The sequence below is a fragment of the Cibotium barometz genome, chromosome 7 (assembly GCF_041138505.1).
Source record: "Cibotium barometz isolate CiBa-2024 chromosome 7, ASM4113850v1, whole genome shotgun sequence".
Lineage (NCBI taxonomy): Eukaryota > Viridiplantae > Streptophyta > Polypodiopsida > Cyatheales > Cibotiaceae > Cibotium > Cibotium barometz.
The window spans coordinates 29,353,850-29,368,221 of NC_141052.1; the positions used below are offsets into that span (position 1 = coordinate 29,353,850).

The 14,372-nt window shown below is 38.5% G+C and overlaps 1 protein-coding gene across 1 annotated transcript; it reads right to left on the reverse strand.

Annotated features, from left to right (window-relative positions):
* Window positions 1–11,637: 11,637 nt before the first annotated feature.
* LOC147636868 (tubulin beta-7 chain-like) lies at window positions 11,638–14,078 on the reverse strand. Its single transcript, XM_086799865.1, has 3 exons — window positions 13,631–14,078; window positions 12,455–12,724; window positions 11,638–12,349 (listed from the first exon to the last, which is right to left on the reverse strand). The coding sequence occupies exons 1-3, from the start codon at window positions 14,025–14,027 to the stop codon at window positions 11,676–11,678; spliced, it is 1,341 nt and encodes a 446-aa protein (XP_086655991.1). The 5' UTR covers window positions 14,028–14,078; the 3' UTR covers window positions 11,638–11,675.
* Window positions 14,079–14,372: the final 294 nt, after the last annotated feature.

The following is a 14,372-nucleotide window of genomic DNA, read 5'->3' on the forward strand; positions in this document are numbered from 1 at the left end:
AAACCCGGTACCCAAGGGTACAATAAAAAAAGAGCTTGCATTAAAGAAAAGAATACAAGATCTATGCACCTCCCCATCTCAAGGTCTCTTGTAACGGTCCATACTTGAAAGTGAAGGGGATTGTGTAAAGAACTTGACCTGTAAATACACACAACACAAGAAAACCAACAAGAGCAAATCAAACCATAATAGAGCACAAATTAGAAAATCCATGGCAAACAGGGATTTCATTAACGTCTTCACAATTTCGTGATCACGTTAACAAAACCTGTTTGTTAACATAAAAATTCTTGTGATCACAATGTATATTCACGGGCATTTTTTATGACCTGCAAAAACCTTCTCTGCCAGTAATCCCGCCGGGAAAATGTACATTTCCCGGCGGGCCCGCCGGGAAAACCCATTTTCCCGGCGAGCAAATTAAAAAAATAAAAAAATAAAAAAATAAAAAAAAATAAAAAAAATCATGTTCACAGTCATTCTTACCATTTTTGGGCCTTCTGGACTCATTATTGATGTCAAAAGTTCAAAATTCTTAGCACAAAAAAAAGTTTTGTATAATTTGCTGGCCTTAAGTTCAATTGACACACCAATTAAATCTAACTATACTTACATCAATTGACTCAATTGTCCATGACATCATTGCACTCAATTGAGCCCAATTGGACTCAATTACACTTGATTTACACTCAATTGATATTAATTGGGTGTCAATTGATGTCAATTGTGCCTAATTCGACGCAATTGAGCCTAATTTACACCCAATTTGCATAAATTGGGTGTAAACTAAGTATCAATTGAGTCGAATTGGACTCAATTGATAATAATTGGATGTTAATTGATATTAATTAAGCCCAATTGACTTCAATTGGGTGTTAATTTATTACAATTAATGTCAATTAAGCTCAATTGAGCTCAATTGACATCAATTGGGTGTCAATTGATATCAATTGAGCTCAATTGAGCTCAGTTGACATCAATTGGGTGTCAATTGATATCAATTGAGCTCAATTGGGCTCAATTGCACTCAATTGACACTCAATTGGGTGTTAATTGTAATTAACATCAATCGGGTGTCAATTGATCACAATTGATATCAATTGGGCTCAATTGCACTCAATTGTGTGATCGATTGTGTGTCAATTGATGTCAATTGAGCCTAATATGATACAATTGAGCTCAATTCACACCCAATTGGATGTAAATTGAGTGTCAATTGAGCCGAATTAGACTCAATTGATAGCAATTGGGTGTTAATTGATATCAATTAATATCCAATTAACACAATTGAAGTCAATTAAGTCTAATTGACTTCAATTGGATAATTTGGGTGTCAATTGAGCTCAATTGGACGTAAATGACATCAATTGGGGGTCAATTAACATCAATTGAACCTTATTGACATCAATTGGGTGCCAATTAACATCAATTGGACTCAATTGACATCAGTTGGGTTTCAATTGAGCCAAATTGGATACAACTGACATCAATTGGGTGTCAATTGATTACAACTGAGCTGAATTGGGCTCAATTGCACTCAATTGATATTAATTGGGTGTCAGTTAAACCTAATTCCATGCAATTGAGCTCAATTGACATCAATTCACATCAATTGATATTAATTGGGTGTCAATTGATGTCAATTGAGCCTAATTCGATGCAATTGAGCTCAATTCACATCAGTTCACATCAATTGGGTGTCAATTGATGTCAATTGAGTAAAATTGAGTCTAATTGGGTGTCAATTGAGTCAAATTGAGTATAATTGGGTGTCAATTGATATCAATTGAGCCAAATTGAGTCTAATTGAGTCCAATTAGACTTAATTAAGCTAAATTGAGTCTAATTGGGTGTCAATTGATGTCAATTGAGTCAAATTGAGTCTAATTGGGTGTCAATGGAGCCTAATTGACATCAATTGGGTGTCAATTGAGTCAAATTGAGTCTAATTGGGTGTCAATGGAGCCTAATTGACATCAATTGGGTGTCAATTGATGTCAATTGAGCCCAATTGAAGCTAATTGTGTATCAATTGACACACAATTGATGTCAATTGGGCTTAATTGACATCAATTGGATTCAATTGACACACAATTGATGTCACATGGGCTCAATTGACATCAAAGGATGTCAATTAATATCAATTGGGTATCAATTGATTATAATTGATGCTAAATTGAATGAATTGAGTCCAATTGACATCAATTAAGTCTAATTGGATATTAATTGATCAATTGGGCTCAATTGATATCAATTGACACCCAATTGGACTCAATTGACATCAATTGGACTCAAAAGGGTGTTAACTGATGTTAATTGAGCCCAATTGACATCAATTGGGTGTTAATTGAGCTCAATTGGACACAATTAACAATAATTGGGTATGAATTGAACTCAATTGACATCAATTAGGTGTCAATTGAGCCTAATTGCATCCAATTGAACTCAATTGACATCAATTGGGCAAATTGCATCCAATTTAATTCAATTGACATCAATTAAGCCTATTTGCATCCAATTTAACCCAATTAGACTCAATTGAATCCAATTGGACTCAATTGACATCAGTTAGGTGTCAATTGAGCCTAATTGTATCTATTTGGACTTAATTGACATCAATTGGGTGTCAATTAAACCCAATTGAAGTCAATTGATATCAATTGGGTGTTTATTGATATTAATTGAGTTTAATTGACATCAATTGGGTGTTTATTGATGTCAATCGAGTCCAATTAGATGCAATTGGACTCAATTGGGTGTGAATTAGACTCAATTAATATCAATTGGGCTCAATTGATATCAATTAGGTGTGAATTGATGTCAATTGAGCCCAATTCGATGCAATTGATATCACTTGGGTATCAATTAGACTCAATTGGCACCCAACTGATGTCAATTGAGTCCAAGTGGATGTCAATTGATATCAATTGAGCCCAATTGATCAATTGACACCCAATTAGACTTAATTGATATCAATTTAACTCAATTAGGTGTTAATTGATATCAATTAGACTCAATTAGATGCTAATTGATGTTAATTGAGCTCAATTAGACTCAATTGATATCAATTAGGTACTAATTGAGTGTAATTGATGTCCATTAAGCCTAATTTAGCTTAATTGACATCAATTGGGTATCAATTGACTATAATTGATGTCAATTGAGCTCAATTGACATCAATTGGGTGTTAATTAATGTCAATCGAGTCCAATTAATATCAATTAGGTATCAATTAAGCCAAATTGATATCAATTGGGTGTCAATTGAGCCCAATTCACATCAATTGGGTGTAAATTGAACCTAATTGGACTCAATTAACATCAATTAGGTGTGAATTGATGTCAATTGACCCCACTTGGATGCAATTGATATCAATTTGGTGTCAATTGGACTCAATTGGCAGCCAATTGATGTCAATTGAGTCCACTTGGATGTCAATTGATATCAATTGAGCCCAATTGATCAATTGATACCCAATTAGACTTAATTGATATCAATTTGACTCAATTGGGTATTAATTGATGTCAATTAAACTCAATTGGATGTTAATTGATGTTAATTGAGTCTCAATTGACATCAATTGGGTGCCAATTGAGTGCAATTGATGTCAATTAAGTCCAATTTGGCTCAATTAACATCAATTGGGTGTCAATTAACTACGATTGATGTCAATTGAGCTGAATTGACATCAATTGGGTGTTAATTGATGTTAATTGAGTTTAATTGACATCAATTGGGTGTTAATTGATGTCACTTGAGTCCAATTAGATGTAATTATACTCAATTGGGTTTGAATTAGACTCAATTGATATCAATTGGGCTGAGTTAATTGGGTGTTAATTGAGCCCAATTGACATCAATTGGGTGTGAATTGAACGTGATTGGACTCAATTGACATTAATTAGGTGTCAATTGAGCCCAATTGGATGCAATGGATATCAATTGGGTGTCACTTGGACTCAATTGGCACCCAATTGATGTCAATTGAGTCCAATTGGATGTCAGTTGGTACCAATTGAGCCCAATTGATCAATTGACATCCAATTAGACTTAATTGATATCAATCTGGCTCAATTAGGTATTAATTGATATCAATTAGACTTAATTGGATGTTAATTGATGTTAATTGAGTCTAATCGAACTCAATTGATATCAATTGGGTGCCAATTGAGTGCAATTAATATCAATTAAGCTCAATTCGACTCAATTGGCATCAATTGGGTGTCAATTGACTACGATTGATGTCAATTGAGCTCAATTGACATCAATTGGGTGTTAATTGATGTCAATTGAGTCCAATTAACATCAATTGGATGTCAATTGAGCCCGATTGACATCAATTGGGTGTGAATTGAACCAGATTGGACTCAATTGACATCAATTAGGTGTGAATTGATGTCAATTAAGCCCAATTGGATGCAATTGATATCAATTGGGTGTCACTTGGACTCAATTGGCACCCAATTGATGTCAATTGAGTCCAATTGGATGTCAATTGATATCAGTTGAGTCGAATTGATTAATTGACACCCAATTATACTTAATTGATATCAATTTGACTCAATTGGGTATTAGTTGATGTCAATTGGACTCAATTGGGTGTTAATTGATGTTAATTGAGGACTCAATTGACATCAATTGGGTACCAATTGAGTGCAATTGGTGTCAATTCGGCTCAATTGGCATCAAATGGATATCAATTGACTAGGATTGATGTCAATTGAGCTCAATTGACATCAATTGGGTGTTAATCGATGTCAATTGAGTCCAATTAAGCCCAGTTGTGTCCAATTGGGTGTCAATTGATTGAATCCAATTAAGTCCAATTAAGCCCAATTGAGTCCAATGGGGTGTCAATTGATGTCAATTGAGCCCAATCGATCAATTGACACCCAATTAGACTTAATTGATATCAATTGGACTCAATTGGATATTAATTGATGTCAATTAGACTCAATTGGAAGTATAATAAGATCTAATTGATGATAATCAAGCTTAAGGTGAAAAATTTAGAGATAACTTTTTTTGTACAAAGAATTTTAAACTTTTGACATCATAAATGAGTCTAGAAGGCCCAAAAATGGTAGGAATGACTGTGAACATGAATATATTTTGACCATTTTTTTTAACTTTTTTTCTCGCCGGGAAAATGGATTTTCCCGGCAGGCCCGCCGGGAAAACAAAAAGCCCGGCGGGCTTCGGCAGGTTACCAGGTCACTGGTAACCTGCTATTTTGAGAACATGAAAACATGTGAATATGTGAATAACATGTTCACAAGTGTTATTAACAAAAAAAATCTTGTGATCACGTGAATATAAAATCCCTGATGGCAAACAAGGAGGGAAACATGAAAAAAGGAGGGGGTGAGGAGTCTTCACCTGTGCATCCAACCCAAATTCTCAAGAAAAGAGGAATAACGTTCGTGCAATAGAATTCTATAATTTTTACAGGTGTTAGTATAAGTGTTGGTATGGACGCCGATATTAGCATTAGTATATATGCCAGTAATTATTAAAATTATAAACTTTGAATTTGAATATTTACCTTTTGGTTTGCCGTGCCTAACAAATTTGGCTTTCCCCTATATAAGAGACCCCCATTATCCCAAAATAAAACACATCCCAATGTGGTGGAGATGGCAAACAATGACAATGTGGTGCCACCAAACATAGTTACATGATACCACCAAACAATGATGTGGCATTGGTGATGTGGAACCATCAAACAATGGCATGGTGTCCATTGAGGTGTTTGCTGTCAATCTTGAAGAGAGATGCATATGCCCGTGCACACCTTGTAAGTATCAAGTCACTTGAAAATGAAGAATTTGTAATAACCACGTACGCATGTATGGTATATATCTAGTGGAACGTCTACAAAATCTATGTTTTCACTCATACAAAGATCTTAGTAATATTGATGATCATGTTAAGCACATAGAAATCCAGGCCGAAAGAACACTACTAGATACAATTTTCAAGATAAGAAACCAAACAAACCAAAATATACAGGATATTACTCCTCGAGAACCCATCCAACGACATTAACAAATGAGAGGACATGTTAGAGGAGGCTACGATGGGGATGAGATGTTGGACACATTTATAAAATAATCGCTTGGTGATAGAAGAGAGGGTCATGGGGTGAGGAGAAAGATACCACAACACGACATCGAGATACAACACATGAAGAAGAGGAATTGTGTAACCTCACACATCTACCACTTTATCCTCGAGCTTGGATATCCAAAGTACGCACATGCAAGCTTGTCTATGTTGAACTTGCAATCAATGTTTGGGTGGTCTGATGTGCAAGCATGGCAGAGTTATTCAAGTATGTATGACATGAGTATGATGTAATTTTCTTGTGGGTATAATGTACACAGTGTTGATTAAGCATACCTATTTATCAAGTGGCAGGTTATTTAAGGACCAGATCTTGCCATAGGAAAATGAGATGCCGATCTCTTGTGCGAAAGCCAAAATATTGTTAAGTGCGATTGGCATGGACTACAATTGTATCTATGCTTATCCCAATGATTGTATCCATACTAACAATAATCAAGAAGGGACACCCCTTACTATCATTGATAGTTTGTGGGAAGTGCAAAGTAAAAAACATGGATGTATACTTAGCCCCATTGGTAGAGGAGCTTCAAACACTTTGGGATGGCATTCAAGTTCACGATATGTCCAAGCCCTATGGGCAAAGAGTTATAACTTATAACTGTGTAAGGTATGCTAATGTGGACTATGCATGATTGGTCATGCTACATAGAATGCTCGGGTAAGTTTTGATACATACTCAACAATTTCCTTTGCATTGTTACTTAATTAATTAAACTTGTGAGGTTTTGGACATACACTTTCATGTGGTTACTCTAATCACCTTTTTTGTTGATTTGAAGGCTTTACTACATCTGGATATAACGCATGCTCCCTATGTGGACCTCGTTTGAATGCTTGTTACTCTACATCACTTCGAAAGACATTGTACTAGGGTCATGTGCAATAATCACAAATTACGAGGGAAATCTAGGCAGACCACCTCCGTGTTTAAAGACAAGTGATTGGAAGAAAGCATGGAGGGATAATGGAAATTTTGCATCCCCAGGGATGAAGAGGCTCTCCATTTTTCAGAGACTTCCTTATTGGAGCGATCTTCTACTAAACCATCTACTATACCCAATGCACATCTTCAAGAATGTACCTGAGGTGCTTTGGAAAACCATAAGTGGGGCCAAAGAAAGCAAGGGACAAAAGGATGATATGGCGGTTGCAGGTCGTATGGAAGATTTATGGCCACAACCATGACCCGTGGGAAGGCGGTCCTACCTAAATCACCCTGGGTCTTAAATAAATTGGAGAAAAAACAAGTAAAGAGGACCATTGCAAAGTTTCACACCCCAATCGGATGTATGCATAGCATAAAGGGTGCATTCACAAAAGATGAAAAGCTTGGTGTCTTAAAGTCCCATGATTGGCACAAGTTTCTTCAATTTGTGCTTCCAATTGCAATGAAGGGATGCCTCACCAAAGAAATAAGAGCTACCACATATACAAGATTAGTGCATTTATGTGTTGGATCTCCACCAAGGAAAAAGGTGAGATACCTTAGAGTCGGCACATCTAAACTCCTTGGAAGCCATGTGCATAGTAGAAAAGTTTCTAGCAACAAGAATATTGACCATTCAGATGCACCTCTTAGTTCATGCCATTGATGGGGTTGCAGTAGGGGCTGTCTATAGTCAGTGGATGTTTTTTCTAGAGAGATTCATGAAAACCTTAAAGGGATTTGTGCAACAATGGATGGCTTGTACAATCTCTTGTTTACATAACAGAATTTCTTAGTACATCTGACCCAGATATGCCTCGGCTATGGATCCATATTGAAGATGATAGAGTAGTTAGGGAAGAGCCACAAGGAAATAGGCTCGTAAGGGCGATGGACAATACCTTACAAGATAAGATCAATAAATTTTGCATCTTAAACTCAAATGTCATGGTTAAATGGATTAAAAGATATCAAGAGGTCAAGTGTAGCCCCCGACAAAATTTTAGAAGGAGTCAAACAAGAACCCTATCATACCCTCCGGAGCTTTCACAACTACCTGCCTAAAGCACCCCATAAAAATGCTACAACCTTACCCTGCTGATTGGGAGGAGACTCTGGATGCTCCCTTCTTTAGATGGCTTGATGCAACATAACACAAGAAAAGTATAATGGTGAGACTATCACTGAGGAGGAGGAGGAGCTTGTAAAAGGTTGTGATTGGCATGTAAATAATCATTCTCCTTGACTACTATCTCATTAATTAAAAAAAGATTTATTTATCATGCATCACTTCACACGGTCGTCATTTTTTAGTGGAACAAATAGATCGTAAAAGAACAGTTACTTTTGATAGTGGCGTCAAAGCTAACTTCGTGCAAGAAAGCCAGTCAAGTACAAATGACTTGAATCTACAAGTTGGCATGCTTGATTATTGTGGAACTATTCAAAACATCATAAAGTTGCTTTTAAACGCTTTGGCATGTTTATTTTTAATGTGAAGTGGTTCAAGGTCATAACAAATGGACCAAATGCAACTGTAAGGAAGGAGAAGAGTGGGTTTGTCCAAGTTGACTCCACAAAGTTTTAGACCGACCAGAGGGATACATTTGTCTCAGCCCAAAACATTGTGAGCAAGTCATGTTTAAAGCAAATCAAAGGATCCAAGGTGGGTGTTTGTAGTCCAAGTTGCTCCTCGTAGCAAACAAATTTTTGAAGGTGAGTAACTAAAAGAAGAACCACATAGTCATAATGATGGAGTTAATGTAATTGAAACTCAAGATGTTGAAATCCAAGAGCCAATTTTCTTGAGTATATTAGTTGTGGAGCCTACGCGGCATGAGGGACAGATTCAAGAGCATATGGAAGAAAGGTCATCGAGTTCTGATGGAGAGCCAAGTACATCCGATGATGACAGGGAGCACATAGATGACCTTGATCCTACAGAATAGCAAGCCATTGACCAATTGGTTCATTTGTCTCGCCCCAAAACATTGTGAGCAAGTCATGTTTAACAAAGGATCCAAGGTGGGTGTTTGTAGTCCAAGTTGCTCCTCGTAGCAAACAAATTTTTGAAGGTGAGTAACTAGAAGAAGAACCACATAGTCATAATGATGGAGTTAATGTTATTGAAACTCAAGATGTTGAAATCCAAGAGCCAATTTTCTTGAGTATATTAGTTGTGGAGCCTACGCGGCATGAGGGACAGATTCAAGAGCATAAGGAAGAAAGGTCATCGAGTTCTGATGGGGAGAGCCAGTACATCCGATGACAGGGAGCACATAGATGACCTTGATCCTACAAAATAGCAAGCCATTGACCAATTGGTTCAATACTCTTTTGGTTATATTGAAGAGGATATAGAAACATTTCTTGAAATTGACCTTTCGGAGCCATGGATCTAGCTGAGGATGATAGAATAAATGATGATCTATGACTTTGTAACTTTGATTATAAATATGAGTAGTGAACTCTAAATTTGTGAATATGAGCAATCAAATTTTCCTAGTCTTTTAGACAAATTAAAAAAATATGTTATTTTTTCAATACTAGCGCAAATACCGACGTCTATACAAGCGCTTATACCGACGCCCATCAAATGATATTTTCCCTTTTATTTACCACGGCTTATACCAACGCCCGTAATAGTCACCGGATAACCGACCATTTCCTAGTAAATGAAATCTTAAATACTATTGCCCACAATCTCTTTAAGGCGGGAGAAGGTAGGCAAGCAGGGAGAGTCGGAGAGCTCACAATTAGAGATCTTCCTCGCTTTCCACGTCTTTGCCTTGGGTCCAAAGTTCAAACAACAATTACTTGTACAAGGAAGCCATCATTGTCTCACGAATGAGCATGATTTCTCGTGGAGAAGAGCATGAATTCTTCTCTCCTAGTATACAACTGTATGCTTCCTCACAAGCTCGTAACTTGCAATGATGGCATAGATTTAGGAGTCATCAAACCCTTGGGAAAACTACAAAGGATCCCTCTTCTCTACGCCATTTTTTTTAATGAAGGAAAATTTCACATCATTTTAATTTTGACTTTTGCTTAATTTAAAAATTCAATCCCATAGAATTAATGAAATTATTTTTTTACTCTACTAATGCCTCTATTCTAAGGAAAAAAATCCTAAGAGCACCATTAATTCAATTATCCAAATACAATTCCACAAGTATTTCTTATTTGAAATAACAAAAAATATGATAAGAAGAGAAGGCATGGAGAAGAAGAGAAGGGAAACTATGAAAGAGAAAACTTGTTAAAGAACTATAAAAATATATTGGTGAATTTTTTGTCCACTTCAAGTAGTAGCATTGCGTAAAGTCAAACTAACGGCTTGTCCTATGAATCTTATGAAGCCTAGAATTTAATATCTATAGAGTTATTTGAAGTTTCAACTTGTGATGACAAATGTAGAGAGAGAGAGAGAGAGAGAGAGAGAGAGAGAGAGAGAGAGATCCAATGGACTCAAGATAATTTGAACCTTTTTTGTGTTTTATACTTTGCCTTCACCGATCCCATAGAGAGGTGTATGCATGTGCATGTGTGTGTGTATGTGGAGGAATGATACACACATAGAGAGAGAGCCATTGGACTCAAGACAATGTGACTTTTTCTATGTAGTGTATTATCCCTCCACCCATCTATGTGTGTGTGTGTGTGTGTGTGTGTGTGTGTGTGAGAGAGAGAGAGAGAGAGAGAGAGAGAGCGCGTGTGTGTGTGAGAGAGAGAGAGATCATGATTTGTCATTAATTGTCTTTAATGGAGCCATAATACACTTCATGAGAAAATTTAATATTTTGAAAATAAGCAAGCCAATATTTTAAGTTAGTATTAGTAAGAGCTACCTTTTATAAGGAAAGCTGAAAACCTTTACACTCAATTAATCAATGTAGTTTATACATAAAATAAAGTTTGAGTTTAAACAGTTATGGAGGTTTTTTATCATCATTGTTTGTAGATCCTATTAATAAACCCACTAGTCTTGAGTTTCTCATAATGACTAAGTCCTATTATCAACGAAAATAAGGTATATCTGGTTGTTTGGTTTTTGGTTTAACTAGTGGGTTGACCCACTCTTGGCACGTCTTTTCAAACCTCCAAATTCAAATTCTACCCCAACCTCCTTAAGTCTCCTCCTCCTCTTCTCAAACCTCCAAATTCTTGCCACATGGTAGCTTTGTGAAACTCTTCCTTTATATAATATAGAGATAGAGAAGAGATGTAAAGAATGTAGAAAATGTGTGATTACTCTTAAGGAATTTCAAGTGTAAAGGGATACTCAAGGAGATTTTAGAAGGCCAAGTAAACCATGACATGATAAGGAACTTATACCTTGGGAACATGAGATCTAGCTAGGATATTTTTGCATGGAGACTTGGAGCTTTAGAGCATACATTTCTTGCGTAGAAGGGAGCAACGCCTAGTTATTTGGCCCCAGTATGCTTTAGCTGCCATTAAGATAAAATCTTCGAGAGTAGGGCATTTCCAATCATTATACGTTCAGTACAGATCAGGGACTTATCAGCTTGAGCGGCCTAGAATGCAGCTCGTGCAGTTCCTTCATCAAGCTCTGTGTAATAGATATAGATTCAAGGTTTAATTTCTGGAGTTGTGATCATGCTTTATCTTCTTCCAAATCCTCCTCCAGGTACTCTTCAAGGTCGGCGGTAGCATCCTGGTATTGCTGATACTCCGAGACAAGGTCGTTCATGTTGCCCTCGGCTTCGGTGAACTCGAGTTCATCCATGCCTTCACCGGTGTACCAATGAAGGAAGGCCTTGCGTCGGAACATGGCGTTGAACTGATCACTAACGCGCTTAAACATCTCTTGGATGGAGGTAGAGTTGCCGATGAAGGTGGCGGCCATTTTGAGGCCACGGGGGGGGATATCACAGACGCTAGATTTAACGTTATTGGGTATCCATTCTACGAAATACGAAGAGTTTCGGCTCTGCACGTTGAGCAGCTGCTCGTCCACCTCTTTGGTGCTCATGCGGCCTCTGAACATGGCCGACGCCGTTAGGTAACGGCCCAGCCGAGGGTCCGCCGCACACATCATGTTCTTGGCGTCCCACATCTGCTGTGTTAACTCCGGTACTGTTAGAGCTCTGTATTGCTGCGAGCCCCTTGACGTTAACGGCGCGAAGCCCACCATGAAGAAGTGTAGGCGCGGAAACGGCACCAGGTTCACGGCTAGCTTCCGTAGATCCGAATTCAGCTGCCCCGGAAACCTCAAGCAGCACGTCACTCCGCTCATCGTCGCAGAGATTAGGTGATTCAAGTCCCCAACTGCACAAATTATTAAGCAATGGTGAATCCTCTGCAGGTCCCCAACTGCGCAAAAAACAACAATCATTACTAAGTTTTAGAAAAACTAGGTTTTTGATTTCTCACAAGTAGGCGTCGATAACTTCAACGTCCTGAAGCATATGTCATAGAGCGCCTCATTGTCCAAGACCATGCACTCATCCGCATTCTCCACCAATTGATGAACGGATAGTGTTGCATTGTAAGGCTCTACCACTGTATCAGATACCTTGGGAGAGGGAAAAACTGAGAATGTAAGCATCATTCTGTCCGGGTACTCTTCTCTGATCTTTAAGATGAGAAGAGTACCCATGCCTGAGCCCGTGCCTCCACCCATTGAATGACATACTTGAAATCCTGCACAAGATGGCCTCGCTATTTCACATTAGTACCTGTACTGTTGAGTATTTTGGAAAAAAAACACCACGTCGGAATCCTCAATGCCTCAATTGTAGAGGAAAATGAATAGACTAAGTTCAAAAGGACCTCAACTAACTAAGGTTTTCATTCACAAGGGATGACAGCTTGGTCCTCAAGAGGTAGATTCAATACATAGAAACCCCATATATCACACATGCCTCTAAAGGGGACGTAAAAAAACCTTTTGATGGATTTTGTGACCTCGAGGCTAATAAAAATATCCCTTATGTATAAATGGATCCATGCATAACTTTTGTAATTCCATCAAAAGTAAATACTCCTTTTGAACCTTGAACTCTCCTTTACACCTTACATGATTTAAGGTGACATGGGGCGAGTTTTCTTGACCTATTGATCCTTGGCATAATTTGATGGTGAGAGTAAGATTCAAATCCTATTGATCCTTTGCATTTGATGGTGAGAGTAAGATTCAAATCCTATTGATTGTGCGTATGCATATAATCTATAAATAAGTGTAATGGAGGTGTGATGCAAATATCCAAAAGAACAGGGTGTAAATTATTTTGAACTATATTTTAATCACACCTATATGGCTTATGCCATTTTCCCATGGCCAAGTTATCTATGAAAAGTTCTTAATGTGCCACTGTTGGCACACTTAGAAAAAATCTCATCCCCACAAATGTTATGGCCAAGTTATCTTGAGAGAAAAAATCTCACAACGTGTACAGAACCTGAGGGTCTTTGGATAATCTCCACCCACTTCTTTGGATAATCTCCACCCACTTCTCTTGTCCGCCCCAAGCTGCTGCTACCACAAAGAAAACTCATTGTGTGGGGAAGTGGGCTAGCATTGCTAAGGTGGTGAGAACTACGCCTTACCTTGGAGGCAATCACAGCCCTCGGCCTCCTTCCGGACGACGTCCAGGACGGAGTCGATGAGCTCGGCGCCGTCAGTGTAGTGGCCTTTGGCCCAGTTATTGCCGGCGCCGGTCTGTCCAAACACGAAGTTGTCGGGGCGGAAGATCTGGCCGAAGGGGCCGGCGCGGACACTGTCCATGGTGCCGGGCTCAAGGTCCATGAGCACGGCGCGCGGCACGTAACGCCCCCCGCTGGCCTCATTGTAGTAGACGTTGATCCTCTCCAGCTGCAGGTCGGAGTCTCCGTGGTAGGAGCCCGTGGGGTCGATACCCTGCTCGTCGCACACCACCTCCCAGAACTTGGCCCCTATCTGGTTGCCGCATTGGCCCCCCTGAATGTGAACGATCTCTCGTGTCATTGCCGTAATTACACTACTTCTGCTCAAATTCCACAACCCTGCCTGCGCCTCCTCGCTCCCAGATTTCACTTCTTCAGAGACGAAGTCTCGATGCTATCCATCATCTGGAGCAACGTATCCCTAGACTTTTGCATCGCTTCGTCGCACCTCTTCTTCATGCAACTATAGCCGCCCACCACCCTAGTGAACGCATAACCCCAAATTTCGAGGTGATTTTTATCACCTTATCGAATTAGCAACATAATTTTTTTTAATCAACATCTTTTGGGATAGATTGGGAGAGACATATTAGAGATGATATAACATTAATGGAAATGATACACCACTTTTTCCAAAGATAAAGAG

Coding starts and splice junctions, on each gene's coding strand:
- LOC147636868 (XM_086799865.1), bottom strand. CDS start 14,027: ATGACACGAGAGATCGTTCACATTCAGGGGGGCCAATGCGGCAACCAG. Junction 12,725..13,630: donor GGGCTGTGATTGCCTCCAAG/GTAAGGCGTAGT, acceptor CATCTTGTGCAG/GATTTCAAGTATGTCATTCA. Junction 12,350..12,454: donor GAAGTTATCGACGCCTACTT/GTGAGAAATCAA, acceptor TAATTTGTGCAG/TTGGGGACTTGAATCACCTA.